At 53.1% G+C, this 19,440-nt stretch overlaps 4 protein-coding genes across 4 annotated transcripts; 1 reads left to right on the top strand and 3 right to left on the bottom strand.

Annotated features, from left to right (window-relative positions):
* Positions 1-581: 581 nt before the first annotated feature.
* Positions 582-5,970, top strand: COCSUDRAFT_60373 (hypothetical protein; the record flags this gene model as incomplete). Its single annotated transcript, XM_005642896.1, has 11 exons — positions 582-670; positions 754-799; positions 1,108-1,398; positions 1,683-1,820; positions 2,266-2,445; positions 3,109-3,213; positions 3,562-3,684; positions 4,027-4,222; positions 4,413-4,856; positions 5,206-5,387; positions 5,809-5,970. The coding sequence occupies 11 exons, from the start codon at positions 582-584 to the stop codon at positions 5,968-5,970; spliced, it is 1,956 nt and encodes a 651-aa protein (XP_005642953.1).
* Positions 5,971-9,457: 3,487 nt separating this feature from the next.
* Positions 9,458-10,641, bottom strand: COCSUDRAFT_60374 (hypothetical protein; the record flags this gene model as incomplete). Its single annotated transcript, XM_005642897.1, has 4 exons — positions 9,458-9,524; positions 9,660-9,891; positions 10,041-10,126; positions 10,604-10,641. The coding sequence occupies 4 exons, from the start codon at positions 10,639-10,641 to the stop codon at positions 9,458-9,460; spliced, it is 423 nt and encodes a 140-aa protein (XP_005642954.1).
* Positions 10,642-10,859: 218 nt separating this feature from the next.
* COCSUDRAFT_34563 (hypothetical protein) lies at positions 10,860-11,568 on the bottom strand. The gene has a single exon (XM_005642898.1). It carries the CDS (start codon positions 11,207-11,209, stop codon positions 11,024-11,026), a length of 186 nt encoding a protein of 61 aa, XP_005642955.1. The 5' UTR covers positions 11,210-11,568; the 3' UTR covers positions 10,860-11,023.
* A 759-nt stretch (positions 11,569-12,327) lies between these two features.
* Positions 12,328-18,884, bottom strand: COCSUDRAFT_68330 (hypothetical protein). The gene is made up of 10 exons (XM_005642899.1): positions 18,769-18,884; positions 18,525-18,603; positions 18,263-18,326; positions 17,478-17,616; positions 16,746-16,903; positions 16,133-16,213; positions 15,587-15,706; positions 14,830-14,973; positions 13,901-14,114; positions 12,328-13,465 (listed from the first exon to the last, which is right to left on the bottom strand). The coding sequence occupies exons 1-10, from the start codon at positions 18,830-18,832 to the stop codon at positions 12,924-12,926; spliced, it is 1,605 nt and encodes a 534-aa protein (XP_005642956.1). The 5' UTR covers positions 18,833-18,884; the 3' UTR covers positions 12,328-12,923.
* Between the last annotated feature and the right edge of the window lie 556 nt (positions 18,885-19,440).

The raw sequence follows: 19,440 nt of genomic DNA on the forward strand, positions 1-19,440 counted from the left end.
TGCATTGTGTCTCAGGATGAGGGAAACACACTAGCAGTGCCAGCACTGTGTTACGGACAAGAGCCACACCAGAGCGGAGTGCGCTGGGCAGTTGCTGCCTCCATGCCTTTACCCTCATCCAGAAAGTCCCACACGTCGGGATGTTGATCCCTCCACCCCACAATATCCCTCGTGTTGCAATGTGCTGGCGTGTCAGTCCTTCTCTGGCCTTACGCACGATTGAATTCTTGGCAACATAACCACTTGTAAGATTGAAGTATAAAGCAGAAAACGGTGATACACATCCTGTTATGTCTTCAGGGTTGAAGACACTAGTAATTTCACAATCCTCCTGCACCTAGTCAACACGTGCAGCAAGCTTCAAGCCCAAAAGACGCGCTCTAAGTTTTCTCCGCCGAGTCACTACCAAAAATAAATCACTTTTACTTTTAAATCAACAGCGTGGTCTCATCTCATCCAAGGTTGCATTCGCTGCAGGGGCTGGCGTTGCCTATTTAGGCGCAGTCCACAGGATTCACTTTCAAAAACAACCAAACAGATTCCTCCTCAATACCTCTGCTATTCAAGAGGTTTTGGCACCCATGAGCGAGGAGAGCGTTCCGTTGCGGGTGGAGTGCAAGGCGACGATCAGCATGCGACCTCCTCCGCCAGGCTTCGAAGTCCCAGAAAAGTACGGGAAACGCAACTTTTCCGATTTTTAGCATTGTCCCAGGAATATCGATGCGGATCTCACATCAAAGATATGCCATACAGGGATGCAACGGCCTGCATGCTGAAGGTGGAGGCGGATTTTGAGGAGGTGCGAAAGTAACACAGAAGAGCTGTTTTGGACAATGCAGCAGAAGTAATCAGCATTTTGCTTAACCTGCTGTATTCTTCCACTGTCATTCACTTTAAACAGTGCAGAGACTCCAAAAGTATTACTTTGCTCCTCCACCAACATTCAACCTGCTTGCTGACATGATTCAAAAGAAGAACAGCAAGGATTCGTGCTGGTGTATCTTCGGAAAAATCCTGAGTACCCCTGCACGCTCAAATGAATAGAAAATATATTAGGACATCTGAAAAATGCCACTTCTCTGCTGATTTCTTGCGTACGGTCTGCAGGAAACGTCTGAAGACAAGCAAATGGAAGCCAGAAAGGAGGAGGCAGACGATCCTCAGCAGCTGCAGGCATTGCCTTTGCAAGACCAGGAGATTCTATCGCAGAAGCAGCAGCAGCAGCAGCAGCAGCAGCAGCAGCAGCCTCAATTGGAGCGCCAGATGTCCTCTGACAGCGCGGAAGAAGGCTTCCAAGCAAGCCTGAGCGCGCTGATGTACCTTCTGACCAATCATGAGGACAAACGTGCCGCTGTGGCAGCTGCCCTGAATGCTGTGCTGTCAGTTCCACGAAGACAGGTAAGCCTTCCTGCAGACATCTGCTTTCCAAAACTCACAGCAGACCATGCATTCTTGCTTGATACAAGAGTAGCACATACACTAGCTTGCGCCTGCATGCGTATGTGCAGTTGCTGCAATATCATCCTTGCTGCTACATCACCTTGCTTTAAATGGGGTTGGCTTGGTGGCAGCAAGACCCATGGTGTGATCCGCAAGTGCATGCTCAGGCCAAAACTGAGACTGAAACTGTCCAGCATCGCTGATGTCACCACTTACAGTCGGGAAATCTTGTGCATGTGCAGGCTCCAGCCGAGCCTGCTGAGCCCGAAGCAGCAGGCCGGTCCAGCATGGAGACAGGCATGTGCAAGCTGCTCACAGACCTGGGAATGCTCAATGGCAAGGCCGGCACCGCGCCCCACTCTGCCACAGATGACCACCTGGTGAGTCATTCTGCCCCCTGCTGGCTTCATTTCTCAGTCCCTGCATGCTCTCATACGCATGCGCGTTGATCACGCAGCATCCTTCGGTCTACACAGTAAGCGGCGTCAGTTTATCCATCATGACAATCACAGGCTGCAGCGCTGCAGCTGTCTATCTGTAGATACTTATGCTTAGCCTGATTTCCAGCAGGAGCCATGTTGGGCATTTGCCCTCCATCCTGCGCAGCACTTGAGGCAGCTTATTACAGCGCTAGAGTCCTCATTTGGCATGACAACTGTGCTGGATTTTACTCCCTTTTAAGGCGAACGCCGCAATCAAGCCAGCCATTATCGACCTGCAATCAGGGTGTTTTGTATTGGGTACCCACGGCACCACCAAAACGGACTGCCAAACAGTAAAAGGAAAAAAACACAAGCACCTGAGGATTTGAACCGCACTGTGCAGGACCCGGCAGACGATGCGGCGTCAAAGGCGGCGCGCGCTCTTCGAGAGGAGCTCGCTCAGGCGCTGAATCCGTTCCCGCGCTGCAAGCATCTCATCTCCCTGTACCGGACTGCGCTTAAGATCCCCAATAAAACACCGCTGTCAATCTTACATGAGCACGCCACACGGCTCAACCTGGAGGTGAGGGCTCACCTCAGCTGACCTCAGTCTCTTGTGCGTCGAATGGCATGGAAATTGACAAGGCAGACAGGATTCCCCTGTTGTCTGCTCTCTCATCGGAGGCTTGCTCCCTCCTAATGCAAGATAATGAACAGAAAGAGAACTCCAGGCTTGGTTGTTCATGCTCGCTGTTGCCTGTTCACCCTGGATTCCAGATGAGGCCAATGCCCTGTAGCACGCAATGAAAACAGAGCTGCAGATAACAACCCTGGCTCCGTGGTTGACACAACATTTTGCGTCCTCTGTAAGCAGAGGCGGCTGCACATCTGTCTGGTGCATGTCAAGATGATCCCAGGCTTTCTGGGGTGCAGCATGCATTTCCTGAACATAAGGCTGCATGCGGTGTGAGCTGAGTAATTGCTGCTGCAACATTGCCTGATGCATGACGGCTTTTTGAGGTGCTAAACATGCATCTCATGAGCATGATGCTGCCTGCGGTGTAGGCTGAGGCAATGTGAGCTGAGGTATTTTGTTGCTGCGCTGCGCAGTTTAACATTCTCGGAGGCTGCTGCTGCTGGAAAACTGCCTAGCGTCTCAAAACTTTTTTGATTGCTGAACATGCATTTCATGAACATAATGCTGCTTGTGGTGTGGGCTGAGGCTGTTTGTTGCTGCGCTGCGCAGCTGACATTCTCGGAGGCGGCGGAGAGCACCGCGGGGCCCTTCACAGTGGAGGCGCATGTGCGGTCCATCGATGACGAAGATGTCTTCGAGCCCGGCATCGGCAAGGTGGGAGCCTTATGTCTCAAAACCATTATTGGGACCCTGGCTGGCAAGGGGCAATATGACGACGAAGAATCCTGCCCCGCATTAGACTGCTTTGGTACATACCGTACGGTGAGTCCAACAAAGGGGCAGGAAATGCGCGGACCTTCCAGTGAAGCATTCTGCCTCTCTTGGGCAAGATGCAGTGTACGATGAACATTGCAGATGCCTTCATGACTCAGAGCCTGTGCTGTAATGCTGACTTGGTCCTATGATCTGGCTATGTGTCACAGAGTAGGCTCAGCCATTTCCACCATACTGTTTTCCGTGAAACTGTTTTTGGCTATTTAAGGGAGATGAATGGATGCGCAGGGGCACGCGAAGAAGATGGCGCGCCAGCTGGCGGCGGCCGCAGTGCTGGAGAAGCTGGTGGAAGCTGTGGGCGTGCATGACATCATCGGCAAGCAGCACAAGCCCGAGCCCAAGGAACCCCAGGTAATGAATCCATCTCAAACTGCCCTGGGGCAATGACGTAATAAGGTTAGTAAAGACACCTTGGCGCAAAACTTCGAGTGAGGCTTGTGCTGCTGTCTGAAAAGAACCTCTCAGTGGCAAAAGGAAGACCCGCAGAAATTTTCAAATGGGTTTAGTCACCATATGGAGTGCCAGAGCCCCTCCGGTGCTTGCTGTCTTTAGCAAAGTGGGCTAAAGAATTGCAGCATCAGCACACGGGTGAACACAGCAATTGTACATTGCGGCCTGTGAATGTGTAGGTTGCTCAATTTCTTTTGAGGTCCTCGCGCAGAGACTGTAACAACTTCCCGTACCATACAATAGGTGCATGCGCGTCCGCGGGGCCCCACAACGCTGCACCAGGGGCCCCCCGCTCTGGGTGGCAGGCCGGGGGCCCCACACACGCGCCGGCCGCCCCGTAACCCCGTACAGGATTACTACGGGCCGCCCGGCTACCAGCGCTCAGGCTACGGACCCCACGGCAGCCACGGCTACACTCACCAGCAACAGCGCCCGCCAGGTATTGCGTACTTTCTGCGCCAATTAGACTCTTTCGTTCGTCCCACATCTTAGGCAAGGCAATGGCTTATATGTCGCCAGATGTCACAAGAAGTGCCTCTGCCATGTGGTGCATCATGAAATCCCTCTGCTCTTGGGAGGTTTCCAGTCTGCACATTGCGTGATGCATTTATGCACATCTGTTCCTGCAGATCCGGTAAGCCATCGGCCGCCGCACATGCGTAACACCCCGGCGTCGGGCTGGCCGGGCCGGGTCCCGCCGCCGCCACCGCCCCCGCCGCAGCGGCCGTTGCCGGGGGCCGACATCTTCGGCGCGCCAATGACTAACCGCCCTGACGCGCGCCTGCCGCTGCAGCCGCACCGGCCACCATATAACCTCCTTGCGCCGGAGGCGGGCCTCCGGGGGGTCCCAGACCGGGAGGACCCCGGCGCGCCTGCCGCGCTCCCGGCGCCGGCCGGCGGCGCGGCCGAGGCGGCAATTAACCCGATGAGTCACCCCATGCCCGGCAGCGCCGGCCTTGGTACCGCGCTCAGCTACGCGAGCAGCTACCTCATGAACGCCAACCTGGGCCTGGATGCCCGGCCCCAGACTGCGCTGGACTCCCTGCTGCTCGCGCCACTATCTACAGCTTCAGGTAAGGCTCTTCAGGCAGACATCCTGCCTTGTGCTCCCCAATAGTGTTCTTCAGAAGCCTGGTGACCTCTAGGTGAGGCTTCGTGGGCAGACCGTGAATCTGCTGGTGCTAGTCTTGCAGAGCTGAGCCTACCTCGCCTCTGCCGCTCGGACAGTCATAAATCCGAATGCTTGCGCATCAGCTCGTGCTATCAGTCTGGCACATTGCAACACCTCAGATGCCAGGTTATGACCTGTCATGGCGCCACGTCGGGTACAACCAGCCTTCCCGAGTGTCAGGAACAAAGAGTTACTAAACAGCATGCCACTATCACTGCATAGTCCTCACAGGGCGTTCCCTGCCGGCGCAGGTTCGGCGCCCTTCAGCGGTCTGGACGACCTGGGCGGCTCCGCAGCAGCGGCAGGCGAGAATTTCATGGGCCTTGCAAATCGCCGAACTGACGTGGACAGCTATGAGCTGGCGCAGCTTCGCGCGCAGATCGGCCGCATCGCTGCCAAATCAGGCGTCCCCGTCAACCCCAAGCACGTCCAGGTGCCTGATCCTTAGTAATTTATCTCATTATTGATGCTGTAAGATAGAGAAGGTGGCACATTCAAGCAATGCCACCCTGGGCACACTGCTCATTACTCTTACATCACCCGAAGGTCCCCAGGGTCCAGAGTCCCTCTGGACAGGTACAGAGTGACTCTGCAGGTCAACTCAGGTGACTGCAGGTGACTCAGCAGGTACACGGTGTACCTGCTGCATCGGGCATTGATTTTAAAGCAACACATTTTGCATTGTTTCGGGCCCTTAGCAGTATTAGCATTGTCCAACTCAATATCTGGGAAGGGGTCCGGGGATTTTGGCAATGAAGGCAGAGCATTTTTAATGTAATGCAAACCTTCTAAGATGAAAGCCATGACAGGAAGGATCAGAGATGGAAAGTAATGTGGTGACCTGGCGCTTACAGGCGCTGGCGTTCCAGGAGCATGTGTTGGGCGGCGTGCCCTCCTCCATGGACAGCGCCAATTCAGGCGCGGCAGAGGCAACGCCGCTCGACGCGCTCTCCCAGAGTTACTACTCGGTCAGCGCAGGGAATGCCGCCTACCAGGAGTGGCCCTCCCTTGGATGATTCACCCCTTGGATGACTCAACCGGGAGCGACCCTTGGATGACTCAACCGGGAGCGACCCTTGGATGACTCAACCACGAGAGGACCTTGGATGACTCGACCAAGGGAGGCCCCCCTTGTGTGGTCCCATCAAAGGGAGCTGCATGCAGACTGCAGGCGAGTTCCACGAATGAATGAGGCGTCACAGCTGCAAGGACGATAGATATGAAAAACCCACAAAGATCCAGAAGCAGCAACCTTTGAAGACTTAACAGCCTTTAAGAGACCTAAAAGTCAGACGGCGTTGTGACACAAAGTATGATGATCGCGCATGCGGCCTCAGTTCAGATGTACTCTGCCGAATGCACCTATGTTTTGCAACAACTGCACTCTGTCCTGGAGGGACCATAGAAGCACCAAGAGTTCTGCTTGGCCACATACTTTACGCTCAGGAAGTTGCGCAAGAGGTTCAAAAGACCAAGAGAGCTTGCACGCAGCTGCTTGCATGGCAAGGGCTGCGCGCACAGCTCATTTTTGGCGGCTCCATATTGCAAGGATGCCCATAGGTGACATACATTGTCCAGACCGTGATCCCATTAGCAGACGGTTCTGAAACGGTATCGATTTGCTGCACAACACAAGACAGATTGCCAAGCTCTCTCAGTTGTGCAAGACAGACAGAAGGACTGTGTGTCTCTTTGAGCACTCACTGTGCACAAAGAGACTGCACACTCAAGTAAAGATGGAAGGGGATGCAAAGTTGTGTGCTCCCTGATAGGATATTTCTCTACTGTCGATGCGCATGCATGTTTGGCGGCAGCTGACGGGACCGCTGAGTCAGCGGGGTCCAGTCAGTCCCTGCCAGCTGGCATCGCTGTGAGGCCCCCCAGGCACTGCGGTTGCAAGGGGCCGCGCACTCTACCCTAACCAGGGTTTCAAGTGCATGCAAGAAGGAAGGCCTCAGAAGAGAATGCCTCCGCTGTTGAAGCATGCCTGATAACAACTTTGGCTGTGGGTCCTTAGCAGTGTGAAAAGCCCGGCTACGATAACAAGCTTTATGCAGCAGTTGGGGGCAGATTTCGCCCTGGGAAATGAGGAAAAAAGTGCTATAAAGAGACAAGGGATTGATGGTATCAATAACGCCATGGAGCCATAGAATGGCGCCATGAATTCTGTGGCCCGTAGAAGAAGGACCTCGTGAATGGGCCTAGCGCGGATGCAGCAGACTTGAAAATATAAGGCGTTCTGTAGACTGAGACACAAATGCAGTGCAGAGACAATCAGGAAGTGACAAAACGCTTTAAGACTCTGTGTGCTGCCCTATCTCTCTGCACAAGGCGGCAGAGGCAATTTCTATAGCATTCTGTGTGCTTTTGGCTCCAGACCGCTTGTGATTTCCCGGCTTGCAATCAAATTTTGTGACAGCTGTCCGGGGACACAACACAACGCTGGGACACAACACAACGCTGCAGTCTAAAAAGCAGGTATAAGGATAATTGATTCCAGAAGAGTCATCTGAACTGGATGATTATGGTATTGAGGCCGTTAACACCGTACTATGTGTGACGTGTGAATATGGCATTGAGCCTGCACACCACAAAATCACCCTAAATGATCTGCTTGTACAGGAGCTCTAGGTTCTCAGCATTGCTTTCTGGGTGGTTCATATCAATACTGTACTGCATGTCTATCTAGACATCTGTCGGTTCTTTCATCACTGATGGCTGCCGGTTGTAATCAGTCCAGTTGCTGACTCGTGGTAGGCAATGCAAGCATGCAAGTTTCTTTTTTTGCGCTGTGAAATGTTAACAAAAAGCTTCTACTCCTGCTCCAACAATGGCTTGAGGTGCAGTTGCAATGTCTCGCAAGTGCGGAAAAAATGGCACATGACCAGACTGGTCTATTTTAGCTGATCTCTAGAAATCTAACGTGCGCCAGACATGCACATGCCAGGTTTCCTCACCTGGAATCACGCTCAGATTCAGTGCATGGTAAAAAGGACTGTGCACATCTAGAGCATGTTTGGGCTGTTGAGCATGCTTTGGCCTCCGCTGCTCAATGCATGGGCTACTCAATAGGAAAGCAAACCGATGAAGTTTCGTCTGTGAAGCAACATCCATGCTCACACAAGGCATGGATAGCTGATCAGCAACTGTTGCAACTCTTACATTGACTTTCCAGCGTTTGAAGGGGCATCTAACTTGAGACTCAAGTTGAGTCACTCAACCAGCTTTATTAGAGAAAGAGGTCTGCCGACATCATGGCAGGCTTTAAGATACAAAATTGGCAATCAAGAATGGCAATCAAAAAGTAATTTGCTCTCATTGTATTTGCTCATCATGATGTCACTGACAGGCTGTCAAAAGATGTACAAGCAAGCCGTGACCACTTGATCCATTCCACAATCTCGCAGCAAAAAGTCACAGGATTGGCACAACAGTGCGTGGATAAGAAGATATCAAACGGAGAGTTTCCAGCACACAGACCTTTGCCTGACCCCTGCAGGGGGGTTTACTATACATTCGTTCCCCAGCAGCCTCTGAGCACATGGAGGAAAAATTCAAAAAAACGGGCAGAATGTCCAAAAATGAAAACAGCTGAGCAGGTACAGCTCCTTCAAATCAATTGCGGACACCAGCAAAAGGATTCAGATCCAAGCAAATAAGTATCATGATGACACAGCTGTATTCAAGTTCGACAGCCTGATAACTCCCCTGATAGTTTCCAGAGCCACTGACACTCACATTCATCCTTCCAGCAAATTAATGGGCAATACGCTGATCTGAACGTGTATGTCAGCATTTCAAGTCCTTGCATTTTTCATCCCAAATATAATTGCCCCCACTCAAACTCAAACGTCACACAGGTGACTCCTTCAGAAAGACCCGGGAAAAGCCGAAGTAATTCCTCTGCCGTGAAATCAACCGACCGCGCGCGCAGAATATCAAAGTGGCCAAGTTTGCAGTGCCCCACAATATTGCCACTGTGTCTGACCTGAAGATAACAAAGGGAATAAAGTACATCGCCGGGCTGTCTTGTAAGCAGCTGCCGGGACACAAGCATATTCCATATGCACGGTCAACTAGGAAGTCTCAGCAAAGGCATGCAAGCCCTGCGAGCGGATGTCTCTCCGATTGTGACACTGGCTCACATCTTATTGGGGTGCAAAAAAGAACAGAGAGACCTTCAACTTTATTTCTGTGCCCCTGGCGCTGTGCAGCCAACATCTGCCATGCACTGGTCTGACTGAGACCAGTGCTGCTTCTTCAAACACACAGATTCCAGTCTGCAGCGATGCCATGCATGGATGAGGCTCCACCACTGCTGCATCTGATGTCAGGTAGAGCCTCAGCCAGTGGGCTGCTGGGTGCAATGCAGGAAGAGGCACGGCCAGCAGCGAGGTCTGCAGTCATGTGGATGCGGTTTGCGCTGGCATGCTGGCACCTTTTGAAGCTGAAGAAAGCTCGTCTCGAGCATTCTCAGAAATGCTGGGGTCCAGAGTCGTGGACTCAAGAGATGGGGTCGCTCAGGAGCCAGTCCACCTCGCAGCTCTGTGAGAGCCTCATTTCCCTGTCCCTGCAATTGCATCATGTCGATCAGCAATGATGTCACATATATCATGTTTCCATGCACACCAGTGCTCAACGTAAAGAGGAGCAACCGAGCTTCCAAAACAGCAGCCTTTCACCCAGCGAAGGAATGTGCACTCACGTCCGAGCTCCGCCGTGCTGCTCTTTAAAGGTGTCTCTTCGCCCACCCAGCTCCCATTGCTGCCCAAGAACCGATTGTCTTCGAAGCTTCAGCGCAGCCACTTCGATGGCATCCAAATCGAGCATCTGCCGTCGAGCCCACTCCTTGATGCGATCTTTCAGGGAATTGTTGGGCTTCACAATGATCCAATCCCTTATCAACGCTCCAGACAAAGGGCACACATCTTTGCCGACTGCGCAGAAGCACACTAAAGTTCAAGGTCTTGAGTCAAACAACCCTGCCATTCACCGTGTCCCCTCATGCTGGAGCAGGCATAGCTAGTGTTCTATCATAGATTGTCTGGTGAAATGTGTGCAAAATTCGGTCGATATGCGTGCTCACCTGTTTTGAACCAGGTTTCGAGACTGGCGCGGTCCACCGTGAGTTTGTTGTCCCCAAAGATCAAGTCCACAGGCGCGAGAAGAAGGCTGCGAAATGTTCAAAGACAATTAAGGGTAAGGACTCAAATCAAATAACTATCAACACGTACATCTCCATTGTGTGCAATGCGGGTCATGACTTCCATGGAAGCTTCTGTCCGGGGTTTTGACTGCGGGCGAATTGAGTCGGTGATGAGCACAAACCTCTTCGACAGTGGACAGAAGAAGCTTGGATCTGCACTTATCCGAAGACCGATCTCCGGAATCAAGAACCCCGAGAACCTTTCCATCCGCTCAGAGCAGCGCATCCAAGTCTTCGGGCCTAGCAACCGCGATAAATTTCGATTCTAGTCCTCCTGATGCGACAACGCAAGGCCCAATACCCGATCCTAGCTCTCTTCGCGACAGACCAAATGAATATGCTGTCTGATTTATGTTTGGTCATCGTGTCCTTTGCCAGTGTCCAGGAGATAGGTGAGTGACCGAAGATCCGTGAAGTTGATCACGAAGTTGCGAAGTGTGTACCCGCCAGGCTGCCCGCTGGTGGGCAAGGCCATCAGCATCGTGGCTCCTGCTGCGAGATGAGCGCTGAAGAGATGCCTCGGTCCGAGGAATGTTTGTCCCAATCACATTGAGAGGAAGATCTTGGAACTAGGAAGACGTGCATGCATGTCAAGTGGGCACATGCACAATTCCAGCAGGTAATGAAGTCACGTCACGGTGTATTGGCCCCGGCTGGCGGGGTTGCGCAGTCACTGCACATGGGGTCTGTTGCTCATGATCATGTGAAGTGCCAGAGCATTGAGGTGCCAAGTTGTCCTCAAGGCCGGCCTTATTACATTCCAATGGGGAACATCCAACTGGAACGCCTGATTGCATGCCATCAGGTCGACAGCGCACCACTCTGATCAGAACAATTCTCATCACTCGGCTAGCGCTGACATATCAAATGAATAAATATAAAGAAAGACCCAACCATCCAATTGGAAGTCTGACACCACTGAATATGTCACAGGAAGCAGGTCTATGGTAGACCTGCTTCCATGAGCAGTTCATCTGGACAAACTCCAATTTCCCGGACAGCTGAATCTTCAGCTTGCATCTCTGTTCCCCCATTAAGCTAGCTGCCATGGCATGCAGCTTCACCCACTGACAGGGTGATCCACAGACCAGGCACTAGCTACTGACATCGCAGACATGAGCAGGCATAAACAATGCTCTGAGATTTATTCTTGGCACGTCCACAGACCCTGAACTGGAGCATGCAAGCCAAAAGCAGACACGGGTGTTTATAGGAAAGCCCCACTCAGACAGAGAGGCATTTTCACCATGTCCCATCTCAGGGAATGGCTATCATTTGCACCAGCCGACAGGAAAATTTGAACTTGAATTCGAATTCGGTGTTGCTCTGCGCCATCACAGTGGAGAACACTGAGATGGTTCCATACCATGTGAATGTTCCCAGCCCTTTATAGAATATATTTGCCTCGCAGCTCCCACTGCGCATGAGCTGGGAGCAAACTCCTTTTCTGCGCTTATATATTCAAATCCAACCCCAAATAAATCGCAGCCCCAGCAGGGGCCAGATAACTCTGTATACTGCGCTTGCCCCATCTGAGCATTCGCATTGTGTATTTGACATCTGTGTCACCACCCCGCTGTGTCTCCTGCCCGCCAGATCAGGCCTCCTCATGAAATAAATCACAATCAGATTGCATGAATGCTAAAGAGTGGCCCGACCTGCGGATAAGCCCGCTTGCTGGGCCACTAGTGCCTGATCTGACAGCTAACCTCTTTGAGTCCCTCCCACAAGCACACTTATGCATCATCTAGCATCATGAGCCGCCATAGGCACTGTCTCTCAAATATTCCTTTTACTGGACTTACTTTAACAAGCTGTAGCAGTGGTATTTTGCTTTGATGCGCCTTATATATGCCCCACAGACAAGCTATTGCAAGTTTTGTTCTATCCAAGCTGTGTGCGCAAAAAACTGCCCGCCTTTAGCTCCGCCCAGAAAGCCTCGAGGTAAAATTCCATCACATGCAAGAACAAGTAGCACCCAGGCACGACAATCTGTTGCATAAATAGCTGCCGATAAAGGATCAGGCTGGAATAAAGGGTGAATGCAATTGCAAATTGCTGAGGGAGTGCACGGAAAATCTCACTTGGGCCCGTCCCGTTCCGATCTGCAGATGGTACTTTTGGAGTCCTGAAACTGCAGGCAGGGTTCAACTCCGGATAACAGGCACACAACGTAGTTCTTTTCCGGGTGCTCTAGAAAATGACTAGCAAGAGCACTGAGTTCTATATCCCCTGGCAGGCCGATAGGAATCCTGCAAATCCTCTTACGATCAGACAGCTCTAGGAAGTCCCCCAGAGACACACCCTCACAACAGAAGCTATCAGGAGGCCTGTAGCAACCTATTCATAACCCCTGAGACCTCTGAAGCCGCTACAAAAAGCAGCATCAGAGATCGGGTGTAGTGCACCTGTCACAGCCCGAATCTGTGGACCGAGCACAGCCCGGACGATAGTGCAGACACCCTTTGCATGAAAGCGTCTGCATATTTACTCCGTTCTCAATCATTGATCCTTGCAGAATAGCTGATCTCTAACTTTCCTGGTCTGAGCGCATCACTGCTTCCAAAGATCATGTATCACAGACTGCGGCAGACACTCCTCTTGTCATCCAGGCTGGCTGCAGATGCTGTTTCATCGTGACATGCCTGAGCCGCAGCTGATTTCGCATCATCTCTTTTGCACTGCATGTGCAGACGAGGGCCCCTCACTGCTGCAGCTCAAGCAAATGGAAGCAGCGTGGAGGGCGCGGCGGTGATCAAGCAGTCACCGGTACTGGCCGCCGCGCGGCTGCTGCTGGCGGCTGCCCGGGAAGCCTGCCCGCTGAGCAGGCCCCCCGGGGGCCCCCTGCGGCTGCTGCGGCTGCGGGAAGCTTCCGGCCCGGCTGGCCGCCAGCATCTGCGCGGCGGCCGCGGCCGCCGCCGCGGCGTCTGCATCCAGCTGGCCGCTGTGCGCGTCGGCCAGCGCGGCGGCCGCGCTAGCGCTGCCGCTACTGCCGAGGGAGCTGAGGCTGTGCTGCTGCGGCAGGTGAGTTAGCGCCGTTGGCGCGGCCAGGGCCGGCTCCTGCCCCGGCGCCGGCGGCTGCCACCTGCTGCCGGCCGGGCTGGCGCCAAGATAGGCTCCGCCATAGGGAACGCCGCCGCCGGCCGCCACCAGGCTAGTGGGGATTGAGCCGTCCTGTCCGATGGTGCTGCCGCTGCCGTGCATCATAGAATACCCTAGCTGCTCGTAGCTTAGCGCCCCCTGGGGGTCCATGTAACGCAGTGTCTCCGTGTCCAGCCCCAGGTGCTCCCTGGCTCCCAGCTGACCTGCACCCAATCAGAATGACGTTCAAAGGGAAAGACTTGCAGATATCGAAGCAATGCGAGCACCAGGAGATGAAAGGAAGGGCTGCCTCGCAAGTGGACGTCAGCAGCAACGAAACAATATTCCCTTTTGAGCTGACCATTCATCTTGATACATTGTCTAACAGTGACAGTATGAGTACAGTAGTGCTCACAAGGATCCTACTAGAGTCAAGACCTGCTCCACAGACTGATATATGATAGCTATGAGCGCATAAGAAGGCTTATATCAAGGTGAGCTGAGCTTCCCAGATGCTAACTTTGAACAAGTTGTAGCCTGCCTAGGTCATGTGCAGAGTATGATCTGCAGAACACAAGCCCACTGGAACCTGCGAGACAGACATGGCACCAAGTGTGCAGATGACATGCATCATTCAAGATTCGAATCTGTGTGCTCACCTTGTGCCATCTGTCCGCCGACGCCAAACATGGCATCCATGGAGCTATAGGCAACGCCCCCGGGCAGCATGTACTGCTGCTGCATCTCCCCGTAGCCGCCCGTTACGGCGCCGCCCATCACCCCGTAAAGATACGGATTCCCCCCCGCGCCAGCCGCCGCAGCCCATCGCGCATTCCCGCCGCCGCCCACCTGACCCCCGATGTTCATCGCCGCCTGCATGCGCCGAGAGACGTATTAGACGTGTGGAGTTCCTTATGTGGATGGCCGCAAACCATCCAACGCAGCCGTCCGAGAAGGCTTGAGCAGTGCAAAGGTGCAAGACAGCACATTATATAAGACTGGCAACGTTGATCTGTGCAATGCAGCAGAGATCAATGCTGCAGCACACGTGCACATAAGAGAGACAAGAGTGCATGCAGGCACTCTGAGTTCTGAATGAAGTGACCTGACGGAAACGGATCTGCCGATGCTGTCAGGCTCGTTAAGCACCTATCACATCCACTCTATGCCATCAGCAGCCTACGCTGACAATGCCTTGCTTCGTACAACATTTAAAACACTCACCAAACACAATCAAGGTGCTCATTTGACCGAGCCACGCCTGTCAGATGCACAGCCCTGCTATGCATAATGTGAGAGGTTGCCCCACCAAAACAGCGTGTGGCTCCTAAAGACCAGAGGAATACAAGGTGCCTGTGAAGGGCTCATCAGTTGCAGAAAATTAATGCAGAAAGTCTTGAGAAAATGGATGGGGCGGAAGGACCATGCCATCAGCACCACATGCTGGCAGAGCAGAAGACTGTCTTTGAGAACTCTTTTGCAGTGAACATGCTGACCACACACAACCAAGGTGCCTGTGGGGGGCTCAAATAGAGGATCAAAATTGCCTCCAAGAAGATGCAAGGAACATAAGAGAGGGAAGGCGCACCATGGGCACGCTGAGGGCGGCCATGCCGCCGGCGTTCGGGCTGCCGCCTCCGCCGCCATATCCACCTCTGGCAGTGCCCATCCATCGCATTCCTCCCCTCTCAGCCGGCCCATGCCCCCTGCCTCCAATTCCTGAGGGACCCACCTGCAATGCCAAGCCCAGCGTGTCAGCAGACCATGGACACCTCTAGCAAGAAGAAGTGTGACGGGAAACTGTATTAAGCCATGCAATTGAGATTATCCAGCAGATCCTGACGTGCTCCACCGGTCCAAAACAGGGAATTGGGTGCACCCATGCACAACCAGGTTCCATGCATTGTAAAATGCTGGGTTAGGTAACCCCACCAAGAGTCATCTCGTTACTAAAGGCCAGAGAACTACACAAGAGGAATGCATTGATCAAACCATGCATAAAAAACACCCCGACAAGGCTGATTGTGACGCCCCAGCTACAAACCCCAGCCACAAGCCCCACTAATTCCCCAACAACTGAATGCAAGCCCCCACGATGGGCCGCCAAGCCCTTTATTGCCCCTGCAGGCTAATCACGCCCCCTAAAACCTTGCACACATGCGCTCCTGCGACCTCATGATGGACTGGCTAGCACCAGCAACTAAATCCAGCCATGCCTCCCAGCCAGGAAATCCCCAAACCCCTCGCATGTGCCCCCGAGGCTGTGATAGGCTTGCAAACCCTCTAACAAAAGGCCGTGCATGCTTCATTTCACCCACCCACAACGAGCGAGCATGTGGCCGCACCTGCGAGGTCATGATGGACTGGCGCTGGTAGTGCTCCTGGCGGTCGTGGGTGATCGAGATGGATTCTATCCGGTACCCATTTATCTCCCGGTCGCTCTGCGCCGCCGCCTTCTCCGCTGCCTGCGATATTTGCATTCAATTTGAAACCAAGTAAGGTCAAGCTGATACTGCAGCAAACTGTTCAACAGTGTTCCCTGCCAGCTGATGACCCAAAAACAAGTAGATTGCCATCTTGTCGACAACTGGCTGCAACATTGAATCCAGATTCAAGGGTCACAGACATTTTGACATTGATCACTGCCAAAAACAATCCACAGCCACACAGCAATTTTGCCTTCTCAGCTGTCTGCAAGCGGGACAGCCTTCCGACAGCGCTGCAAAAAATGTTCAACCAGTGGCACATTGAGGCATACATGCAAGCTGCATGAGAAACTACGAATAAGCACAATCAGCCATAGCAAGCCTTGCTTACACGAAGATGCGGCTTGAGGCAGCCAGGCATTGAGGGTTTGAGATGGGGGGGAGGAATTGGGGAGAAAGTCACACCTGCTGCGTTGCGAACGTCACAAAGCAGAAGTTCTTGCGGCGGTTCAGGTACTTGTCCTTTGGGAAGTACACGTCAACAACCTGCCAGCATGCAAACCACTCTTACCATGGCCGTCTTTCTATTGCCAGGACCCTCAGGTGCCAGCCTGATCTGCTAAACATGACCCGAGGCACCTGACAGGAAGCCTCGCAAAAGGCAAGCCTGTCTCGAGCAAGAGGAGATGTAGCATTATCACAGAGGTTAGAACACCACACTGCGCACATTGCATCAGGGTCAGGCCCAAAAAATGACCCAAAAGTAGGTGACATATAATGCAAAGGGCACAAATGCACAACGTTTGCTATCTCGGAAATAGGCTAGGAAAGCTGAATTGCGGTCCAAATGTAAATGGGGTCGGGTCCCTCAACAGCACATAAAAAGCATCACAGCACAGTGAAAGCCAGATATCCCCGCATCTTATGCATCGGCACATGACATGCATGCTGGCGCAATGGCCGCTTACAGCATATTACTCATCTGCAGCTCTCATTTGCTAAGCAAAGACCCTGCCTTGTATACCAGCACAACAATGCAGATGCATGCAGGCACACACATGTGGCAGCTGCCGCGCACCTGCCCCCACTGCGTGAAGTGGTTGCGGACCATGGTCTCTGAGACGGCTGTGGGGATGCCCCCCACATAGATGCGAGGGCCGCTTCCCCGGTTGGCGGCTGCGGTGGGATCCCCCCCTACCGCCGGTCCCCCAATGCCCCCTTCTGCCCCTGCCATGCCTGCGCAAGCAACAGGCAACAACTTATTTGTCATCGTTGTTTTCGCATGCATGGATGTCTGCCTGACCCCATCTGGCGCTGACGATAGATTCGTGCTCATTTTGCTTTGCTGCACTTGCTCTAGCCAGCCTGTCACCCCTTTGTGCAACTCAATCACATGCCTGGCTCAGGCATTGTCATGAGAGATCCTGCTGGGACTCTTGAATGAGCTCATGCTTAGTGGAAACTGTCAGGCCACTAGGTCCGGGCAGCAGATGCAAATGTAGTACATCAAGAGCCCTGCATGAGACGCAAGTGGCGGTTGCATGCAGCCTCTCTAGAGCTCCCACATGCTCAAAGCATTCAAGGCCTGCATGTCCCATGTAGGACTAAAGATGGATCCTGCTGTGGGCGAGCTGCAGATGACACCACCATGCATGCAACACTTGCTCCCCTGGCAATCCAGGATGCATGCTGTTGGTCCTGCCGCGTGAATCCTGGACAGCGCTGCGCGGTACACTATGACGTCAAGCATGCACAGAGCTTAGAATTACTGCATGAGAATGACTGAAGGATTACAAAGGGTGACTCTCACCACCTGCGGAAGGCGGCCCCATGGGAGCCTGCTGCACGCGGCCTTGCTGCAAGTATAGCAGGGGTAGCTCCGGGCGGGGGCCGGCAACATTCACTCGCACCGTCTTGCCTGCAATTATATGCTCCGTGCCTGCCGCCAGCTGCGCAAACACCCCACACCCAACCCCCTGAGTGCGCAATCTTACCTTGTCTCCCCTGCAGCGCGTAGGCTGCCTTTTGGTTTGAAAGGCAGCCTACTGATGCCCAGGAGCATGAAGCCGTGTGCAGACAGCCTAGAATAGAGAACCTATGTAAACAGACTGATCGGAGGCTGAGTGAGACACATACTGAGGTGGCAGTTGGTAGTAGAGCGCTGCGGTCGAGTGTTGCGCCAGCCAGCCTCAGTTGCGCGTCAGAGAGGTGTTGTGCAAACTGATCGGAGCCTGACCAGAGCCTAGGTTCACCCAGATGGGTGGGCGAATCGGAGGACATCTTCAACGCAAGCCACACTGCAGTCGAAGCGCAGGCGAAGCATGCGTCAAAAACTGACGCCTCCAGGAAGGATCATCACCAAAAATGTGCACCAAGGGGAGGCCCAACTAGAGGCTCCCAAGGCTAAAGTCTGAAGGCTAGCCTGAAGTCTAGCTAGGTAGGACCGAAAGACATGCATGGATGACGCCAGAGACAGCCTTCTGGACCAGGCTTGGGGCAAGCATGAGCCTGAAGGCTGCTTCTAAAGCCCAGTGAGGATCACTGCAGGTGTCAAGATAGAGCAAGCAAAGCAGCGGGAATGGGCGTGAGCCATACTGTGCGTTGCAGTCCTTCCTCATTCTCAAACGTTGCAAAGCCAAAATTCTTCCGAGCACCGTTGCTGCACGCACCGCATGACACAGAAACAATTGAGTCCCTTATAGACATTCGCAAGCACGGGGATGCCTTGATGGCCGTTAGACAAATGAGTCAATGCAAGACGCCCGGAGTTTCGCTAGAAGCAAAGTTTTCTGACAGGAAAATCAATGATAAAATTGGGTGATGCACAGTTTGCAGCCCAGCAAGTCGGAAGGCGTACTGTCTATCGCGCGGCAGGTAGATGTCCAGAATATTGCCAAACTGTCCAAAGTACTCCGTAAGCTGGCTCTCAAGCAAACCTGAGTCAGGCGCACGGGCACAGGATTCGGATCAGGCTAAGAGCCGGCAGGGCAGGTCGGGGTTTTCAGGAGGGAAGATGCAACTCCTGCACTAAGCCCGCTCGTGCATTCATCAATAGGGTGCGCATTTGAAGTTTGCCAGGGGTCGCAAATGTAGTCACTCGCCTGGACAATGCACCCACAGCCGATACTTGCCCACGTCTTCTCTAGGTTGGCTTGCAGCTTTCATTCAACTAGCACAGACACGAACATCGACAGCCTGCCATTAACAGGCGGCAAACATCACCACCTAGCAAGGGGAGTAACTCGCATCAATGAAAAGTAAAGTTCTTGCTGGACTACTTATTTATCCTCTGCAGACCTCGTGAACACTTGCCGCGTGAACAGAAAGTGTCTGAAGCGGGGTTCCCTCGGTTTCGGTTTCGATTTGGGTCGCACCTAGGTGCTTTCTTGGAGTGTCAGTGTTGCATTATAGATCATTCCATGTCATATGATGTGCCTCCTCCGGCACCATGCGCGTCTTCATCAGTCACGACAACCAATCAAACAACCTTGCAGAGTTGTGGGTCCCACAAGGACAGTCCAACCGTATTGTGCTTAGCTTGCAGGGTCATTCCATGAAAGTTGTATAGTTTACTGAAGGGGAGTGCTGAGACAGTGAACGAATGCTTGCATACTGATGCTGATCTGTCCAAACTGACTCGTCTAGCCTCTATTGCGTTCCTGTGCTGCAGCCCACCACTTTGGGGCTACTCACCTTGACACTCCGGATCCGATCTGCAGGTGCTGCTCTTTGCCTTTGACATTTGCCCTAGGACCTGCCCGTCCAGCAATGCC

Source organism: Coccomyxa subellipsoidea (genome assembly GCF_000258705.1).
Source record: "Coccomyxa subellipsoidea C-169, whole genome shotgun sequence".
NCBI lineage: Eukaryota > Viridiplantae > Chlorophyta > Trebouxiophyceae > Coccomyxaceae > Coccomyxa > Coccomyxa subellipsoidea.